We start from the raw sequence: 18,661 nt of genomic DNA on the forward strand, positions 1-18,661 counted from the left end.
AATTTGCCTTTGCTCCGCACACTGGCTTCATTAAGGCTGCCTAATTGTATGCTGACATTTACATTTTAAGGTTATAATGATGGCTTTTACTGCACACAGAGAGGAAGAGCCTTGGATTCCTACACTTCAAATCTTCAGTGGAATATATTAGTCACCAATGCACACACTGACCAGACGTAACATTATGACCACCTTCCTAATAGCTCTCTCTCCAAACAGCTGTCACTCATCATGGAATGGACAACAGGACCCTCAGAAGGTGAGGGTGTCCTGTGGTGTCTGACAACAGAATGTTGTTAGGGGGCGCCTTTGCATCCTAGGGGTTGAGAGAGGGGCCACAGATACTTGATCAGTTTGGGATGTAGTGAATTTGGAGGCCAGGTCTGCTGTTCTTCATGTTACTTCTCCAGTCTTGTTATGTCTGATCAGTGTAAGTCAGGAATGTTTATTATTTTCTAAGCAGAGACATAGAAAAGGGGATCTCATAAAAATAATTAATGAAATTTGATATAATGAGAGGACATTTTACAGCTATAATCATGTATACAATATAAACATGAGGGAATGATATCCAGTTTATTACCATGTTCAACACAGATCCCACCACAAAAGTGTGCTCAAACTCCCTACGGCTTACTGTGCGACTAGAATAATTATCACACAGTATTGCTAATATGGGGATATAATGGCATAAGATGAAAACTTCTAGATATACAATTACACATGGCTGTATGTGTGTGGAGAAGAGAAGGGAAAGCAGGGAGAGAGAGAAACATCAGGATACATCGCCTTGCTTGCATTTCTTGAGCAGGCAGCAGGGAAGACAAGAGAGCGCTTCCACTCTGGGGCTGCAGTGATCTATTGTATGTGTACTGCACTGCTAAATCAAGACAATATGCAGATAAACAGGAAACCTTTAACAACCACAGCAGAGAATTCATATAAACCAGGTGCTTTCACCGAAACTCACTGAAACACAAGACCTCCTGCAGTACAATTTGCTTTCATTCAGTGTCTAAAACATAATGAATAAAGATCAGGATCTTACCTTGAGGAACTTATACAAGAGGAAAGTAAACCAGTTGGTCAGCATTTTCTCAGCGACAGACTCCGTTCTAAGAAGCACAAGAAAGAAAAACACTTGAAAAGAGAAACTAAAATGAACAAAAACAGCTCTAAATAATTAATAAGAAACAACTGGACTTCTTTCAGAAAGTAACTGAAAGAAATGTCATGATAATATCCCTGAAAGATTCTAAGAAAGGTCTGTATAGTTGAAACCATTTCTAAAACCACTAGATATCAAGGAATATTATGAATGACTGTCACTGATAATTTTAGGCTTGGAATGCAAACTTGCTGAAAGCATGACAGCAACACTAACTACTCGTTCACTCACTCACACTTGCATACACTGTTACACACCACTGCAGTGGGGTTCAGTGTCCAGTCCATATATCAGCAATCGAGCAGCTAACCGCTATCTACCAATTCAGCCACAATCACTACAACATGTCTATTATAAATTTATTAGTGGAAAGTTATTCACAGCTGTTGGATGGTGTCCTCACATTTGTGCATGTTGAACTGACACAAACATTCACTTTAATGAAATGCAAAGAGAAAAGCTACCACTTTCATTTTCACAATCTGTCTACCAAATAACGCAACAAGGAGGAGATTGAGATTCGTATTGAAAATCCTTGTATTTACAGTATTATGAATTGAAAATCTGTGGCAACATTCCCTCATGAAATCACAAGCCGTGCATAGCAGCTATCTGAGGGCACACAGAGCCAGCATTTAGCTGACTGACACACCTGCAATAACAACATCTCTCTGTAGGTTCCTCTAAAGAGAACAAAACAGGAATCTTATATATTGCAACTTGAACTAAATGATCAACAAAACATTTGCTTTATTGTCCTTTTATTTCCAGAGGTAATTGCAAGTAGCTATCAAAGATGACAGGCCCATAAAACAAAGCAACATGGTTCTGAAACACCACCCTTTTGATGTCATTGATACTGTCTTAAAAGTGGTCTCTATAAAGTGGCCCAGATTTATTTTTCTTTTTTTTTTTTTTATTTGACTCCCCAACACTCTGATCACACCCCCAATGCACTTCAGATCTTTCATGTGTAATACTTTGGTATCAGTGGGACTCCATCTGAGGGAATATTTAAATTTCCCACTTTCCCAACTGTGAACTTACAGAAGATGTGAGCTTGGAGATCAGAGCTTTATGTTGCTGTAACAGTTACTGTGCTGGGAAAAAATCTTTGTAGATCGATATATGTATCTATGTATGTATGTATATATGTTTGAAAGTATGTATCTATCTATCTGATTTCATTTTCATATATCTGTTTTTACAACATCTTGTTTGTGTGTCCAAATAGAATAATAAGAAAAACTGGTACATCGTAATTCTTCATAGGTTAACACAACAATTTGTAGTTCATTTGCTAGCTCTGCTCTGCTGAATAGTTCATTCTACTTGAAGGATACATGCATTTGGTTTGGTTTTATTTTCTTATTCTTCTTGTTCTCAGCTGTTAGCTGGAATTAATTACATTTTTTACATTTTCATCAGCTTATGATGTTATTTTATCCCTTTTTTGAATGCACATTCCTTGTCTTCATGGTGGTTTGTTGAAACCCTTATGACTATAAAACATGCTGGCCTGGTTGTACTACTGCTGATGTTAAGAATGTTAAGAATGATGGCAACGTTAGGCCAACAAGAATAATTACTAGATAATAAAAAACTAACAATTTAAGTTCACTAAACTTCAGAAAATTTTGGTGAACATAGGACTTGCATTTAAAAAAAATCACTTTAAGAAAATATAACTCTAGTTCAGGAAAAAACACATTTTCATTAGACTAACGTATTAGTTGATTCAACTAAATTCCCAAATGATGTTTTACAGTGCTGTCTCCCCACATTGTCCTCACCTCCTCAGTAGCAGTTTGGGATGGTTTTTGCTCTCTAGGTTTCTGTCTATCAGGTCAGACAACAGCTGTTTGAGGACCCCAGTGGCGTATTCCATCTCCCCTTGCAGGGCCGTCATGATCAGAGATGCCACGTTGCCTCGGTCCCGCATTGAAAACGATCTGGGAAGGCATTAAGACTTAATAAATGATGTAACACAAATACTTCATAGAGGTAATCTGCCTTTGTTGAGCTGCATCACAAACTCTTTATCAAAATGCATATGCACCACTGACCTCATAGTAATTCATTTAAATTTACATTTAATGTGCAGTTTATCTTGATTGAATGGTGTTTTGATTCCGTTTGGCTAGAAGCCATTTGGCTAAATGTTATATAGTTATTTTAGAGCTACTAAAATGTTTTTACTTCTTTTATAAATTTATTTTTTGACCTTATTGGAGATGAAGAAGATGTTCTAATGTTTTAAATGAAATTATGCTTTTATGAGACAAATACATGCTTATGCCCAGTATACAGAGCATTTAAAAAGTTCATTCTGAAAAAGCAAAGAGTAGAATAGTATTTCAGAAAATTGTCAGATACTGAAAACAAATGAATAAAGTAAATGAATAAATAAAGACAGATGGACACCTCTGTGCCTCCAGGGTTCGTATGAATGTTAGCAGGAAGTGCTTCTTCGTCAGCAGCTGGCCAAACAGTGTGAGTGCCTTCTCTACATTTGCCTGGACCTGAAAGAAGACACAGTGACAGGTGGAGGTCATGGCACAGACAAACATTAAAGTTCTTATTCAAGAGTAATTTTTCTTTAAAAGCATAATTACAATCCTCAAATTTCCTGAAAAACTAAATTACAAGTGACAAGTTCAGGGTAACTTGGCACTGAAAGGTGCTACTTCCACTCAAAAAAGTGTTTGTTCATTGTTGCTTTTACTTGCAGAATTATGACTATGCAGTTTGTAGATTTACAAACTGTATATCAGTTTAAGACGTGTCACCAGTGAGCATACTGAAGAAGCTGAAGGCAAGTGGAAAACACTTTTACATTTAGGTAGTTAAACATGTGGAGAAAAAATAACAATTAAAAAAGATAAATTATTCAGGTGAAAAAAAGTCAAAGCAGGCTTAGATCTTTATTTATTCAATCTTTGTTATAGGAAAAAAACATATAGCATATAGTTGAAAGAAAAGTCAACAAAAGTGTTGATAATGAAAATTAATGGTTAAACTATATTCTGAACACGTTGACAAGCAGTCATGCCTTTCCACCACATGAAGAGCCAAGATTGGCTAGTTAAACAGTGAGGTGAGGCTGACTTGCTACTCCCTCTCCTGCTGCGAGGTTGTGTGCTGTGTATTGTACTTGGAACTATTTTAGCACACCATTTGACATGATTGTCTCGTCGACATCAGGGACTCCCTGTGTGCTCAGACACTGACTTCGCCTTTGACTTTTTAATCTTGATTCAAGATTGCTATAAGATTCTGATTGCATTTTCTAGTAAACTGAGGGAGTTTTATTAACCTGAAAGACATCGATTGAATATGCCATTAATACCTCAACAACCCACACTCAGTAGGAACTTTTTTTGTCTTTTCATGGAATAACGTCTACTCAGACTTGCCTAAAGCAGCCCAGCTTGACAGAGACCCTTCTGTCAAATAGAGGAGAAAGGAAGAGATGGAGAAGAGTATGAGGAGAGGGGAAGCACTGGGGCATGGAAGGATTGTGTGTGTGCCTATATGTAAGCATTAGTGACAGAGGTGCACCCTGCTTGTTCCACTCGCTGGCACCTGTGTGACAGAACAGTTCCGTCACTGAGTGAGGGCAGCACACTCACTCACATAGACACGCCACATACTCCGCATCCCATCCTGGTCCACTACATCAGTCACCATTATCCTTATAATCACCAACTCCCTCCAGTTCCTGTAGTTTGGTCAGGGTTCACACTCACCGTTCTACACACCTGTTCATACATTTTACACAGTTACCGCAGACGCCGAGTCCTCCCCGCTCCCCTGCCGGGCACAGTCGGGCAAAAAGGGGTGTATCTGCTCCCTGCAGTTTTAAAGGGCACTTGACGGGAAAAGGGTCACCGGGTGCAACTCAATATTGTTTGTGTTAATAAAAGGTATTTCTCAGTATTCACAAGGATCTGAGAACTTATATTAGGGTGAAAATATATCTTGAAAATTTTTGAATCTGTGTTTGTGGTTAAATGTCTTTTTTGTTGTTTCTATGGGTAGGAAACTTTTCTGTTGTAGTTAATTACTATTTTTGTGTAAGGCCCATTTTGTGTCAGGCCCACATGCAAGCTGTGCATGACGAAAGAAGCACCTATGTCAGCAGTCCAACAGCCACTCATTTTGTAATAAATTTTTGTAAATAGTTTTGTAATTTTGTGTTTTTTCTCATGGTATCGGTGAAATAAAACACCCAAAATCATAGCTTGTTGTCGACGCCATATTTTTGCAAAGAAGAACCCCGCTACAACTGATCGCTACTTATCAACAACACACTAAACCCCCTAAGGATGCCTCTCTATGACTCACCTGCTCCATCTTCCTCATTGCTCTAATTCTCTCTCTCGCTCTCTCAGTTATTGTTGACTGTTTCACATCATTGGGCTTTCATTTTAATTTGTCCACCTCTTTGTCTTTGTGAGTCTCTCTCTCACTCTCTCTCTCTCACACACACACACACACACACACACACACACACACACACACACACACACACACACACACACACACACACACACACACACACACACACACACACACACACACACACACACACACACACACACACACACACACACGGCATATCCATCTCTCGGTCTCTCTTTCTCTATCCATTTCCGTTTGTGCCACTGTAAAGAATATTCTTCTTCTCCTCTGATGTGCCATAATAAACTATGGATAATGGATCAACTTTTGACTTTAGATATCAAACATCCCCTGATGCAGGCAAGAACAAAGACATGTGGAAACAAACTGCTGAAACTAGATTCACTGAAAAAAAACAACTGTCCAGTTAAAGATGGAAATTTTTGTGCTGCCATTTCTCAGAATTGAGAAAATGTGTATCATTTTCTAAATTGCAAATTTTCATCCATTTGCATTATCCACCAATTGCATTATTACTGTTGTCCCAAAAGTTATGTTCAGACTACTGATGCTGATTTGGTTTCCTGAAATAGATTTAATAATGTCTAATGATAAAAACATCTTATCAGACATGACTGTTCAAAGAAAAAAACTTCGGTTAAATAAAGAGAAACATCAACCTACACAACACCTCTGGGTGGTGGTGACACATCAAAAGTGCTGTAATATATATTAAGATTGGCACTTTTTTGATATGTCAAGTTGTGACAATAATCAAAGTGATAATATTAATTTACAAATCAACTGTGTGCAGCAATTTTATCTTTAGATACACCAGATATAGGGGTGCTACCTCCACCTGTTTAGTTTGATTCATTTTGGGCCTGTTCACACTGTACATTAAGATCTGATCAGGGCTATCCAATCACAAGTGACTAATTCAATTCAATTTCATTAATATAGTGTCAATAATAATACAAATCGTCTCAAGACACTTTACAAAATCTGGCCTGAAAACCTCCAGAGCAAGCCTGAAGGCGACAGTGGCAAAGAAAAACTCCCTTTTAATAGGAAGAAACCTTGAGCAGAACCCAGCTCATAAGGAGAGACGCATCTGCTGAAGGCCAGCCGAGTAGAAACAGAAAAGACAGAGAAAAGAAGACCAGTACAAACAAGATAAACAAACTTCTATCATAAATACATACATCTGACTAAAGCACACGTTTAGAATCTGATGATGATACAGATACAAGATAAAGATGGGGTTACATAACATTTTGAGAATATAAGAAGTAGACAGCTTTAGATACACGATACGCATGTTCAGACCTGGCATTAACATGTGTCTCCAAATGCGTCTCGAGATTCAATCTCAGTTTTGTGCAACTCGACATTATCTGGGGCGTAGTAGATTATTTTAACAGTGCTGTTTTTTGCGTCATTACTTTGGCACACACTAGGGGTGTGCAAAGCATCCAGTATTTATATTTGTTGCTTTGTCACATGTCAGTAATCAGTTGATGGAGAGAACAAAACAGATGAGCCAAGAAGCTGTTAACTGGGTGTGAACTATTTGCTCAAAAGTCTTTTAACTCCAACTACATTCTCACTTTTCAAGATGCTAGTCGGACTGAAAACCAATTGACCAACATGTAGAGAAAATCTTGGACTGCATATCCACTATATGTTGTCCAGGTATTTGCTATACCACTGCTGCTGCATCATCAGGTCATCGCTTATCTTGGATTCCAGAAGGTCTGGGTTTGAGTCCAGCTTGGCCCTTTCTGGGTGGAGTTTGCATGTTCTCTCTGACATGCTCACTAGGCTAATTGGTGATTCTAAATTTGTTGTTTGTCTGAATATTAGCCCTGTGATAGACTGGCGACCTGTCCTGGGTGTACCCTGCCTCTTGCCCAATGACAGCTAGAATAGGCGCCAGCAACCCCCACGCGCTTAATGAGGATAAGCGGTAGTAGAAGATGAGTTGAGATGATGACATGTTTAAACCTTTATAAATATAATGCGGAATCAACTTAAACTCAATAAAATACTTTTTTACTCAGACCCAATTATGACGTTATTTAATAAAGTTCGTTCGTTATTGAAAATATATAAGATTATTTCCACATCTGACACAACCATAACCATCCCTTCAATAACATGGGAACAAAACCTTCAGATTCCCGACTTCTGGACACAAATCTGTAAAAACACACTCTCTGCATCAAACAGCACAAATATCCAACTCATACAAAATAAGGCTATTCACTGAGTACACTACACAGGGGAAAAGATGTTTAAAATGGGTTTCACGAAGTCTAATATCTGTCCACACTGCACACAAAACACTATAGACACCTACAGTATATGCACGCCACATGGGACTGCACATTCTCTACAGTTCTGGAGTCTAACTAATAAAGCTCCAGGCACACCTTAATCCAAGGATCCAAGACATAAAAAACACACATTTATCTGACTGACATCACAGTCTTTCTTCTATTTTGGGCTGCCACATCCCATTACTGCCTCAACTCTACTTACTAGGTGACACATCAAATACCAGTCTAAACAACACATCCAATAGAATCCTCTCCATAGCCCTAACCATCGCCAAAAAGACTATCCTCATGAACTGGAAATTAAGGAACACAGTCAACATCCCACTTTGGAAGATTCTACTTACAGATACATATCAATGGAAAAGCCATCTGTCTTAATCAAAAAAACAAACCAACGACTTCAGTGACATTTGGAATCCATTTCTTAATAACATTGACTCCTAATTTATGCACTGACCTTGACTCCCTCTGCCTGCCCACGTGTACTTACGGACACATGTTTAACAAACAGATACTCAACATTCCCATACACCCTCAGTTCTGCAAACCTATAAATACTTAACTACTTAAATACATAATAACTACCTAACACTTTCTTATCTGCTTATTCCATCTCTCTTTTAACTGTTATGACACAGGTGATGGAGGTTAAAATGATAATGACTGTTTTATCTATGTGTATGCATCTATGTGTGTGTGTATGTATATAGGTGTGTGTGTGTGTGTGTGTGTGTGTATATATGTTTGTGTCTATATCTATATATCAATATTAACGCCTATATCTATATATTATATCTATATAGTGTATGTACAGCATTATTATTAGGGGCTACGGGGCAACGCCCCAGCCTCCAGTCTTCGCCCCGAGCCCCTATTGTTATCCCACGCGTTTCTTCTTATTTTTCCTCTTCCTTCCTTTTTTCGTCCCTTAAGTTATATATCACAATGTGCGATTCGATCGGGATCAGTGTGCTTTTACTTTTCTTTCCGAAATATAAATTTTTCGCGACGTAAGGTAGCTTCAGTTATTACAGTTACAGATACACACACACAAAGAGGACACACACATATATGCGTGCGCAAGTGCACATTACTTTGTCACACACAGGCTAACTGTGCTAACCGTAAGCTAACTCTGCTAGGCGTATGCTAACTGTGCTAAATATGGGCATCCGACTGGGCCCTCGGGCTACATTGCTGGGGGTTGTCGGTCTGGCCCCACACCTCGTTGCTGTAATTTACTCATATATCATATGATTGTACTACATCATAAATATTAAAGGACTATCGCCTCATTCACTACATCCTAATATATACATTCAGCCACCCGAGATGCAGTGTGCGTGCAGAGAAGCGACCGTCCACCCAGAGCTTTTTTTCTTCTAAGAATATAAATCCACTTTCTGGTTTAGAGCGATTAAATTAAGCTGTAAAAAGGTCAATCAAATTATTGCGTGACTCCAAAAAGTCAGTACTCCAATCAAAATCAATGGAGTGGCACTAGATTCTACATCTTAATGATACTGCTGATTACAAACTTGGCTCCCTGTTCCTGAGCTTTGGAACAGAGTAGTTTATGTTGACATATTATAAATTCACTTGGTCTTAGTGGGAAAATGTCTTTACTTGCTCGATTCAGCTGTGCTGCCTAGTTGATTCAGTTAGTAACTTAACAGTGACGCACAGTACAAGCAACAGTACAACCCAGAATCATATTTCCCTCTCTGCTCTAATCATCTTTCCTCATTTTTTCCAATACACTCACTTTTTACATCTCTTTGCGCCATCTCTTAACATTTCTTTTCAGTCAATTCCATGCAATACTTATCACCATGTCCCATCCGCATCAAGAGAATATGGTTTCTGTTTATCCTATGAAATCAGACGAATGATGACATTTGGAATCACATCGGCCAAATGACATTCAAATAACACAAATGGAGAAACGACAAAATCATACTTTTGTGTTTCTTGGTTTGAAAGAAAAGACTGACTAACAGCAAATGTAGTCAAGCATTCGCTCTTCTGTTGTCCATGTCTGCTTTTTGGAGTGCAAATAACATCAGAAAAATGCTGGTTAGATGTTACAGTGGTCAGTGACACTGGCTACCACATGGGTGGTTATGGTTCAAATCCTGATTAGTGCAAAAACACATCTAGTAAGGATATGAAAATTGTTTTTTTTTTTTGTTTTTTTTTTCATAGTGCAGTATTGGTTGCCATAGATTCCATAAGTGAGGATTCTCACCTAAAGCTGCATAATTTAGTTTTTTGTTCTTTTTTTTTCTTCTATTTTTTTTTTTTTTTTATTTGCTGTCTGAAATTTCTGTTAAGTCTGTTAAAAAAGGCTGAAGTTACTTACTTGCTGAAGTGTTCTGGTTTTAATTCAAATACAGCTAATTGAGTTTAAAAGGGAATAGATCCCCCTCTATCAATGTCAGTTTATCATTACATTTGTTTTTTTGTGTTTTCATACCATGATATTATATTCTAATATCTCAGGTACAAACTGCACAACCTTTTAATTCAATAAATTGAAAATTTTGTTTGATTTGGAGTCACAGCTTACAGGCGTGATGGTACTGAACCCAGGCCAGATGAGAAGAACCATTGATGTAGAGCACAAAAAAATATAGTGTACCTGCAATTGATGTAACTGTGTGTATTGTAGGTGATGTTTCTCTTGCTGCCGTGTTAACTATTTAATCAGTATTATGCATTTGTTAGTCCACCCACCAAATTTCACCACCAGCCGCCACTGGACAGAGTCATTCACAAATGACGCCCCCTGGACTTGATTTTTGTTGGCAGCTATAATTTATGCTCATGTATTATTTATGCATATGGTTTAGTTAAATTTATTTGGATTTATGTTTTTACTTGGGTGTCCCAAAGACTGTGTTTACGCACAAGACTGACATGCTGCTATCATGTATTTAATTTACGTAGTATGAAAAAAGTGTTGAAAAGTCTTTATTAAATTGGCATTAAGACCAACAATAAAATAACAGGAACTTGAAGGTCTTCTTCTTGTGTTATAGAAGGAAATAGTGTTCAGTTATTATTGCGTCCTGCATTTATTGTAGCAACAGTTAACAAAGAAAATGCTCTTCTACACTAAATGAACTGCAGTCCCCCTCCTTCCCTAATTTACCCTCTTCTCCTGCCAGCTTTTCAGTTGGTTACTGTTGCACCACCTATGCACAAATCATAGTCAAACACATACCTCTTCCTCTAGTGCATTTTTGTTGTCAGTGTGTGCAATTTTGACTAATTACACTTTTTACTCATGTATTGGTTTATGGCATCTAAGTTGGCCATTACTCCACTACATTTTGCAGGAATTCTGTGATCCTGCTGACAGAGAGACAAAACATTTCTTTCTACCCCTGCAGGAATGACGAAGCTAAAAATTATGATAATGCAACACTTTTCTCACAATATTAGCCATTGCTACATTATGAGCTGTTATTACATTACCAGCGACACCAGTAAGGTTGATAATTCAATAAGTTATCGCATCATTACATTATGCGCAAAGTTGTTATGTTATGCGCTCATTGTCTTACATTATTATATTATGAAAATGTATTACATTTATCACATTATGAGCTATAATTACATTATGAGTTGCTAGTACACCTTTCACAAAATTTCTAGGACATACTCCTCTGAACAAAACATCTTGCTGAAGTATAGTATAGTAATGGTAGAATTTGGTGTTAGTTAGCCTCCTACATTTTTGTTCTGTTGCAGGCAATTATTTATTGATAGTTTGTTTCAGTTTCAAGTTTTGTTCAAGTGGTGTACTGACCCGTACCTCCATCTCCTTGAGCACAGGGTGGTCCTCAATCCCAGGGAACAGGACCCTCATTGCATAAGTGCGGTAGTCCAGGAAGGGAATGCCAGATCCATCCAGCTCCTGGGTTAGCTCATGGATGTCTGTCTGAAGTTCTGCGAAAGCTACAGACAGATGAACAGGAGGTGATGGCTGATGAAGGGTCAGTAATTACAAATAAATACAACTGAATATGAATGATATTTAGTAGCATCAGCTCAGTTACTGAACCTCATACTATTCTGCATTGATATTTCTGTCGTGTTTTTGCCCTGCTTAGAGACCACTGAAAGCAATAGCTAATCTAACTACACTCACCGACCACTTTATTAGGTACACCTTGCTAGTAAAAGATTGGATCCCCTTTTGCCTTCAGAACTGCCTTAATTCTTGATGGCATACTTTCAACAAGTTTTGGTCCATTTTGACATGATAGCATCCCACCTCTACATGCCTAAATGCATTGAATTGCAGCCATGTGGCTGATTAGCTATTTGTGTTAACAAACAATTAGGTGTACCTAATGAAGTGGCAAGTGAGTTTAAAGCTAGTCCTAGAGATCCAAAAGCAATTGGTGACATTATACCGAAAGACAAATTCATTTTTGTGGATCTATTAACATTCAGAAAAAGGGCCATAACTAAGTGAAAAATGAAGCTGATGTGGAAGTATTAAATACTGCAGTTTGTAGGTTGGCCACTTGAAGCTGGTCCTGAAAGCAGGTAATTTCCAACAGACTTCCATTTTAAAATGTCCAAGCTTTTGCAGCATTTTAATACAGTGCGTGCTAAGGTTTAAGAACACATAAGTAAGGGCGTTGCCATCGAGTGAATGGGTTTCTAGGTGTTTGCATAGGTTTCCTGACTGCCTCAGCTCCACTTACAGTGCTGGGAGTAAGGGGCACTACCCAAGATCAGGATGGCAAGGGCCCTACATTGAGCTTTCTAGTTCAATTGGCTTATCCAAATAATCAAAGCTTAACAAAGGGTCAATAGGGTTATTCAAAAAACAAAGCTAAACCAAGGGCAACTGGACTTGTTGGGTTTTTTGATATTTTACCTCTCATCGAAGTAGCTTTTCAGTTTTAAAGGACTGATGGAGTTGGGGTTTTGGTTAGAACTTCTGTGGGCATGTGGTACTGTAATGAACAAATGCATATAATTGGAGCAATCAGTTTGATCCAGTTTTCTCTCCCCAGTGAAGAGTAATTTAATGATACATTAATGACCAGAGATTCCAATCTCAAGGTGTAAATGGGGTGAAGCTTTTAGGGGACAGATGTTAACACACTATTATAAGTTGATTGCAACTCTTAACAGTCGTCCACAAATAGTTTCATCCTAACAGTCACTGGAACTTAAGAAGCTTCTTGGATAAATGACAAAATGTCTTCAAGAAACGCAACCTCAATTTGTACAGATGCTTTCGCTTCACCTTTGTTTTTTGATGTACCATAACATGGATGATGAGAAAGTTCACAAAACTAAGTGATACCATGTAATGGTTAGATATTGTTTATTGTGACTGACTAGCACCAGCTTTTTTTTTTTCTGGGACATTTTTTGACACGTTTTTGAAACAATAGGCAATTTCCCCACATTTAAATTTTGACACATTTAGCTTAAAAAAAATAAACATGATACTTGCAACAAGTTGTGACATTTGAGAGCTATGAGGACAAGCAAACATATCTGAAATACAAAATATTATAATTTTTATGAAAAGTCCCATTTTGATAAAATCTAAGCAAAGATGGATGTGCACGCTATAAGTGTACAACAGCCCTATCCACAAGGTATTTGGATCAGACAAGGAGCCAGCTAGAGAAAGGAAGAAGGAAAGGCAATTTAGACAGACAGAGCAAACAGTGCATAATTTCAGGTAGAATGTCTGCATCTTATAAAAGGAGCTAGACAGTAAGGCAGAGAAATAAAGGTCAGCAATGATGAAGAAAGAGGCCCACAGAGGTAATAAAAGAGGACCAATGCAGACAAGACAAAGATATGGGGACATAGCAAGGATAGATGGACATTAAATCAGAATAAGTGACCCAGAAACAGCTATTTAGTTACTTTTACTGACGGACATATTATTGTGATTTCTCTACAATTCTGGAGTCTAACTAATAAAGCTCCAGGCACACCTAAATCCAAGGATCCAAGACATAAAAAACACACATTTATCTGACATATATCTGGCAAACTGAATTTCTTCCTCTGTGGCTTAACCCTGACAATTTCAATCTTTGCCTGTCAAAACAAAATATCAAAAAACAATGAGGAAAGGCAGTATTGAAGTTCATGGGAGAGAAAAGCAGAACCAGGAGACAGAAAATAAAGTTCCTGGTAAGGAAAGTCAATTAATTGCATGAGTAGATAATTATTAAGAGAGTGACGGATGAGTTTTCATGCATAATTTCCCCCAGCTGTTATTGGACTGTTTGGTCCACAAGAGAGATGGAGAGGAGGGGAAGCAGCGAAGATGAAGGAGAGAAGGGGGGAAAGGAAGGAGGTACAGAAGTGAAGAGATTCGAAGGATTGAGAAAAAAAAAAAGCCGGGCACGTGATGCAGAATAGAATAGAAAAGAAAGGCAAAGTGACAAGTGAAGAAGAAGAGAGGGGAGGTGTCTCCACTACGCCCGCTGTTCTCTCTTTTGATCATTCATTCATTAATCAATTTCTTTTTTTTTCTTTTTTACTTTAACAATGTCATTCTTTAAGATGACATTGTTAAAGTAATATTTAATGGCACCTCACTTTAAGTCAAGAATTCCACAGTGAAATAAAGATCAATTAAACTCCAGGTAACGAGAGTAACTACAAAGACTGTACTGCAATTAGCTTTCACTTATCTTTTGCCTGAGAAGATATTATTGATATATTATGATTTATTGTCAAATGCATCATAAGGTTATGACTGATGACATCATGGTAAAATAATCAGACATTTAAAAATATGTTACTCTGTTCCAACTTTACGCATTGTATTTAAAAATGTATGTTCCTGCTGCAAGAAGAAAAAGCATAAAACAGTAAATGATTTCAGGATGGTTCAATTGACAGAAAGTGGTAGGGAAAATCATTACATTCTTATTTCTCCAATAAAATGAGCTCAAGTGGAGAATCAATTCTGAAATACAATTACGACTACTGGTTAAATTCCCTGTTCCATTGAGGACTTTTATATAAATTGGTGTCATTATTTGTTACTACTGCTTCTTTTCATTTTATGTGCAGCTTTCATTTTGTGTCTTGACGGTCTTTTCTGTGTTTCTGATGCGAGCACTCACACAGACAAAATGCCTCAACTCATACAAAGGCTGAGAGTGAAGCAGTAGGGTGTTGTATGTGCTTAAATAAGCACATAAACAAAGTTTTGTCCATGAATTGGTTTGAAAGTTAATTTGTTTTTTCATACTTTAATTTATCCTGTGATGCAGGACATGCTGCATCCCCAAACGAAAGACACTTGCCAGTCAGCAGCTGTCATTTCTAATGAGTGATTGCTGATATGCCAGTTTGGATGACAGTATACAGTGTGATGCGGTTCTCGAGAATAAAGACCTTCAGAACAAAGCCACTACCATATGCACGCCGGCCCACACGCAACGTCTCGTCTCCATAGGCTGGCTGGGTGTGCAGCAGGTGGGGTGGGGAGCTTTCGGAGGATGGGAATAAAGCCATGCTTTACTTCTTGTAAAATGGACATTTGTTTATGTCAAGCCCTGCCTGTTTTCCCCTTGTGGAAAGAGCAGAACTCTCGTTGTCTATTTCTGACAATCCTGCTGTTGAGCAAGTGCTTTCACTTGGATGTATGGTCATGTTAGACAGCACTTTCAGCACCACCACCAGACAAGCACTGGTCAAACATCGTGTCTTTCCTCTAAATTAAACGCCATTTGGTTTGCATTTCCGTAACAATCATGATGTAACAGTGAGTTCCTTCTGTTTACACACACACACACACACACACACACACACACACACACACACACACACACACACACACACACACACACACACACAACACACACACACATACACTTCCATGATGACTTTTTGATGATAAAATGCTCTGTGAAATTCAACAAATCTGCAGAAATGTCTATTCTGTTCAAATATTCGCTGCAGATTAACTTGTGGAAAATATAGACGCTGAAAAGAAAACCTACTTAGTTTAGCATAATGACTAAAAACAAGGGGCCGTAGTGTTGTTAATTGAGCTAGCTGCTAGCGTGTGTGTATACCTAACCTATTAACCACAATATCTTATGATCACTGTGATGTTTCCAGGCAGCCAGCGACTCAGAGAAGAAGAAATAGTTCCAGACATAGCCCCTTATAAAACAGCTTGTGTTTTTTAATTACACCAAAAATGTGCTTTAATTTGTGAAGTTTAGAGCTACATGTAGGTGGATTTGTTATCTTTGGATGGGGGCAGATGAGCTGTTTCTTTCTACTTCATGTTTAATGTACAAACATTAGAGTGACATTAATCTTCTCATCTAACTTTCAAAAGCGAATATTCCTCAAAATGTCACACTCTTCATTTGACACTTTATTTAAACAAAACTAGCTGAATACTATCTTGTGGTTCCAAGCTAATTTAATAAATATTAAATAATAAATTCTCTTTACAGTTTAACTGTTGTGTATCAGTTTTATCACTTCTGCTTACTAAAAGCATATTTTATCGCCAAAAGATAACCTATGGAATTCATTTTATAATGATTTTTCATTTGACACATACTTATGGATGAATCTGTGCATACTACCTTCTTTACACTCCAGGGCCACTCTGGACTCTAGGTTGTCCATTTGGAGCTGCAGACGTTTCAGGGTGCGGTCGGCGTCCCTTGATTTCCTCTTGTAGGCTATCAGCACGGCAATGATGACGAGCAGGAGCAGGCCACCTCCTCCTCCGATGCCAATGATGGCAGGAAGCGTAAGCAGGCTGTCAGAGTAGATGTGCAGAGTGCCTGGGGAGTACTCGAACCCACCAGCACGGATCTGGACACACATACATACAAGATATTGAATGATCACCAAAGAAAAGACTTTCTAACTACACTGCTTTCTCTAACTTACTCTAACTTCACTGCTTTCTCCACATGGTGACATGGTTCACCAGAGAGCAGCTTGGTACAACTAGCCTTCTGCTGTCAGACACTGAATTGCTGATTATTAGCACAATGTTTTTAGGGCATTGCTCAAAGATAGGTTATTTGAGACTCTGCCATCAAATTTTGCCACCTTACTTTCTCCTTTTCAATCCTGCGATTTCTACCATCACTTTCCAAAAAAGAGAAACAGAGGGAGAAAAATAAAAAACAAGCTGATTGGCCATTTTTCCAGCAGTTGTGATTTGAGAATAGATGAGGTGGTGGAGATCAAAAGTTGCTGAAAGAGAAGCAGGTTGACCCGATTTCTGTAACACGGATCATTACATTTTTATCCCTCCTGTGCACACACTCATTGGCAGGCTTGTGCTGTGAACATTCCTTGTAGGTTGTCGATTCTTGCCTTCAAGGGGAGCGGCTTCAGAAGGCTTTGATAATGAAGATCTCACAAGTTAACTTTCTTAGTTTTAATGCCGTATTATCTGCAGATAATATGGCAATATATGTTCAATATTTGGATTATCAAGAGTGTCTTTTTTGACTGTGTCAACTTTAACACAACGTGATTTAAGTCAGAAGGTGAGCACTGTGTATGTCAAGAGTCTTACACAGACAGTGTTAAAGCACTAATACCCGTGTACATACACTCATTATGCTCAATCAAACGTACACTCATACTCAAACAATGAAGTCACCAGCTTTTAAATCCCTCCCCAAGGAGCTGTGCTAATTATGGGAAGTCAAACACATGTAATGTGTTTTTCTGGCTACATTTACATAAGCGCAGCCTCAGAGTAGAACAAATACACACACCACTGGAATCCATCAAATCAAGCTATCCACCGGGGGGGTTGATAACCGATTCAAATGAGGTGTGATTATGCAGTTCTTATAAGTGCATTTTGGTGTTAACACTATCAAAAATAAAATAAAAGAGAGAAGTCATTGTAATAATATCAATATAGTCAAGATCTATAAATTAAGTTTGCAATAGTAAAGACAATTAGACTGCCTTGTGTGAGATCACAGAGCCAGATTAGTGTCTTGACATGGTCAGTTTGCAAAGGAAACTGAACTAAATTGACTTTGTCTGTGAAAGGAATCATATGTCCTGGCTATTTTATTTTTTTGTTGCCATGCAAATACTGTATGCTTGTCCTGTTTAAATGCTCAGAGCAAATAACAAAAACAACATGTCTTGTTTGTAGCATGGATGGCGTTTCTGCATCCAAACTTCATGAATGCACTGATGTCTGATGAAAAGGTGAATGACGAATTTGAGAATGTGACCATCCAAGGGGAACGTGAATGCAGTATCCAACTTTATAGGTGTGAAAAAAGCATTTTAGTGTCTTTGAGCTTGTTACTTTGGTTTGCAGTCCAAAACTTTTATGTTTTGTGTCACACTTGGCACTGTCTTGATTGGCATCTGCTCTTAGTGAAAATGCTCTAAAAAATCCACTTCACAAATGTGTGGAACATGTTTCCACATGAAACAGAATGCTGACGGGCATTTGATTTAAATATTAATGAGTCTTCACATGTTTATTTTGGGGAAATGGAGAACACTTTGTAGATTAGCCCTCTCTGTGTTGCCACACAGCCTGAGTTAGATTAAGACTTGTTTTTTTGTTTTTTGTTTTTTTGTTTTTAAAAATACAAGAGAGCTTGCCTAGAGCACACTCGAAATTTGTGCATATATATTTTATAATCGGCTTTGAATTCAGAACTTCTCAATAGAAAATGTACGATAGAAGTGCGAAATTTAGAGAGATATAGGGTCAATTTGC

The 18,661-nt window shown here is 38.0% G+C and overlaps 1 protein-coding gene across 2 annotated transcripts in view; it reads right to left on the reverse strand.

Moving 5' to 3' along the window:
• Positions 1-18,661, reverse strand: part of LOC125013276 (plexin-A1-like) — a 286,335-nt gene that overhangs the window by 29,497 nt on the left and 238,177 nt on the right. Inside the window, exons 20-24 of one of the 2 annotated variants that reach the window (XM_047593791.1) lie at positions 16,527-16,761; positions 11,735-11,877; positions 3,593-3,690; positions 2,962-3,120; positions 1,049-1,115 (exon numbers count right to left, since the gene is read on the reverse strand). In XM_047593791.1, coding sequence (XP_047449747.1) covers positions 1,049-1,115; positions 2,962-3,120; positions 3,593-3,690; positions 11,735-11,877; positions 16,527-16,761 — 702 coding nt within the window. Of the gene's footprint in view, positions 1-1,048; positions 1,116-2,961; positions 3,121-3,592; positions 3,691-11,728; positions 11,878-16,526; positions 16,762-18,661 lie in introns of both variants that reach the window. The other variant, XM_047593782.1, reaches the window with a different exon arrangement.

The sequence above is a fragment of the Mugil cephalus genome, chromosome 1, assembly GCF_022458985.1.
Source record: "Mugil cephalus isolate CIBA_MC_2020 chromosome 1, CIBA_Mcephalus_1.1, whole genome shotgun sequence".
NCBI classification, from domain to species: domain Eukaryota; kingdom Metazoa; phylum Chordata; class Actinopteri; order Mugiliformes; family Mugilidae; genus Mugil; species Mugil cephalus.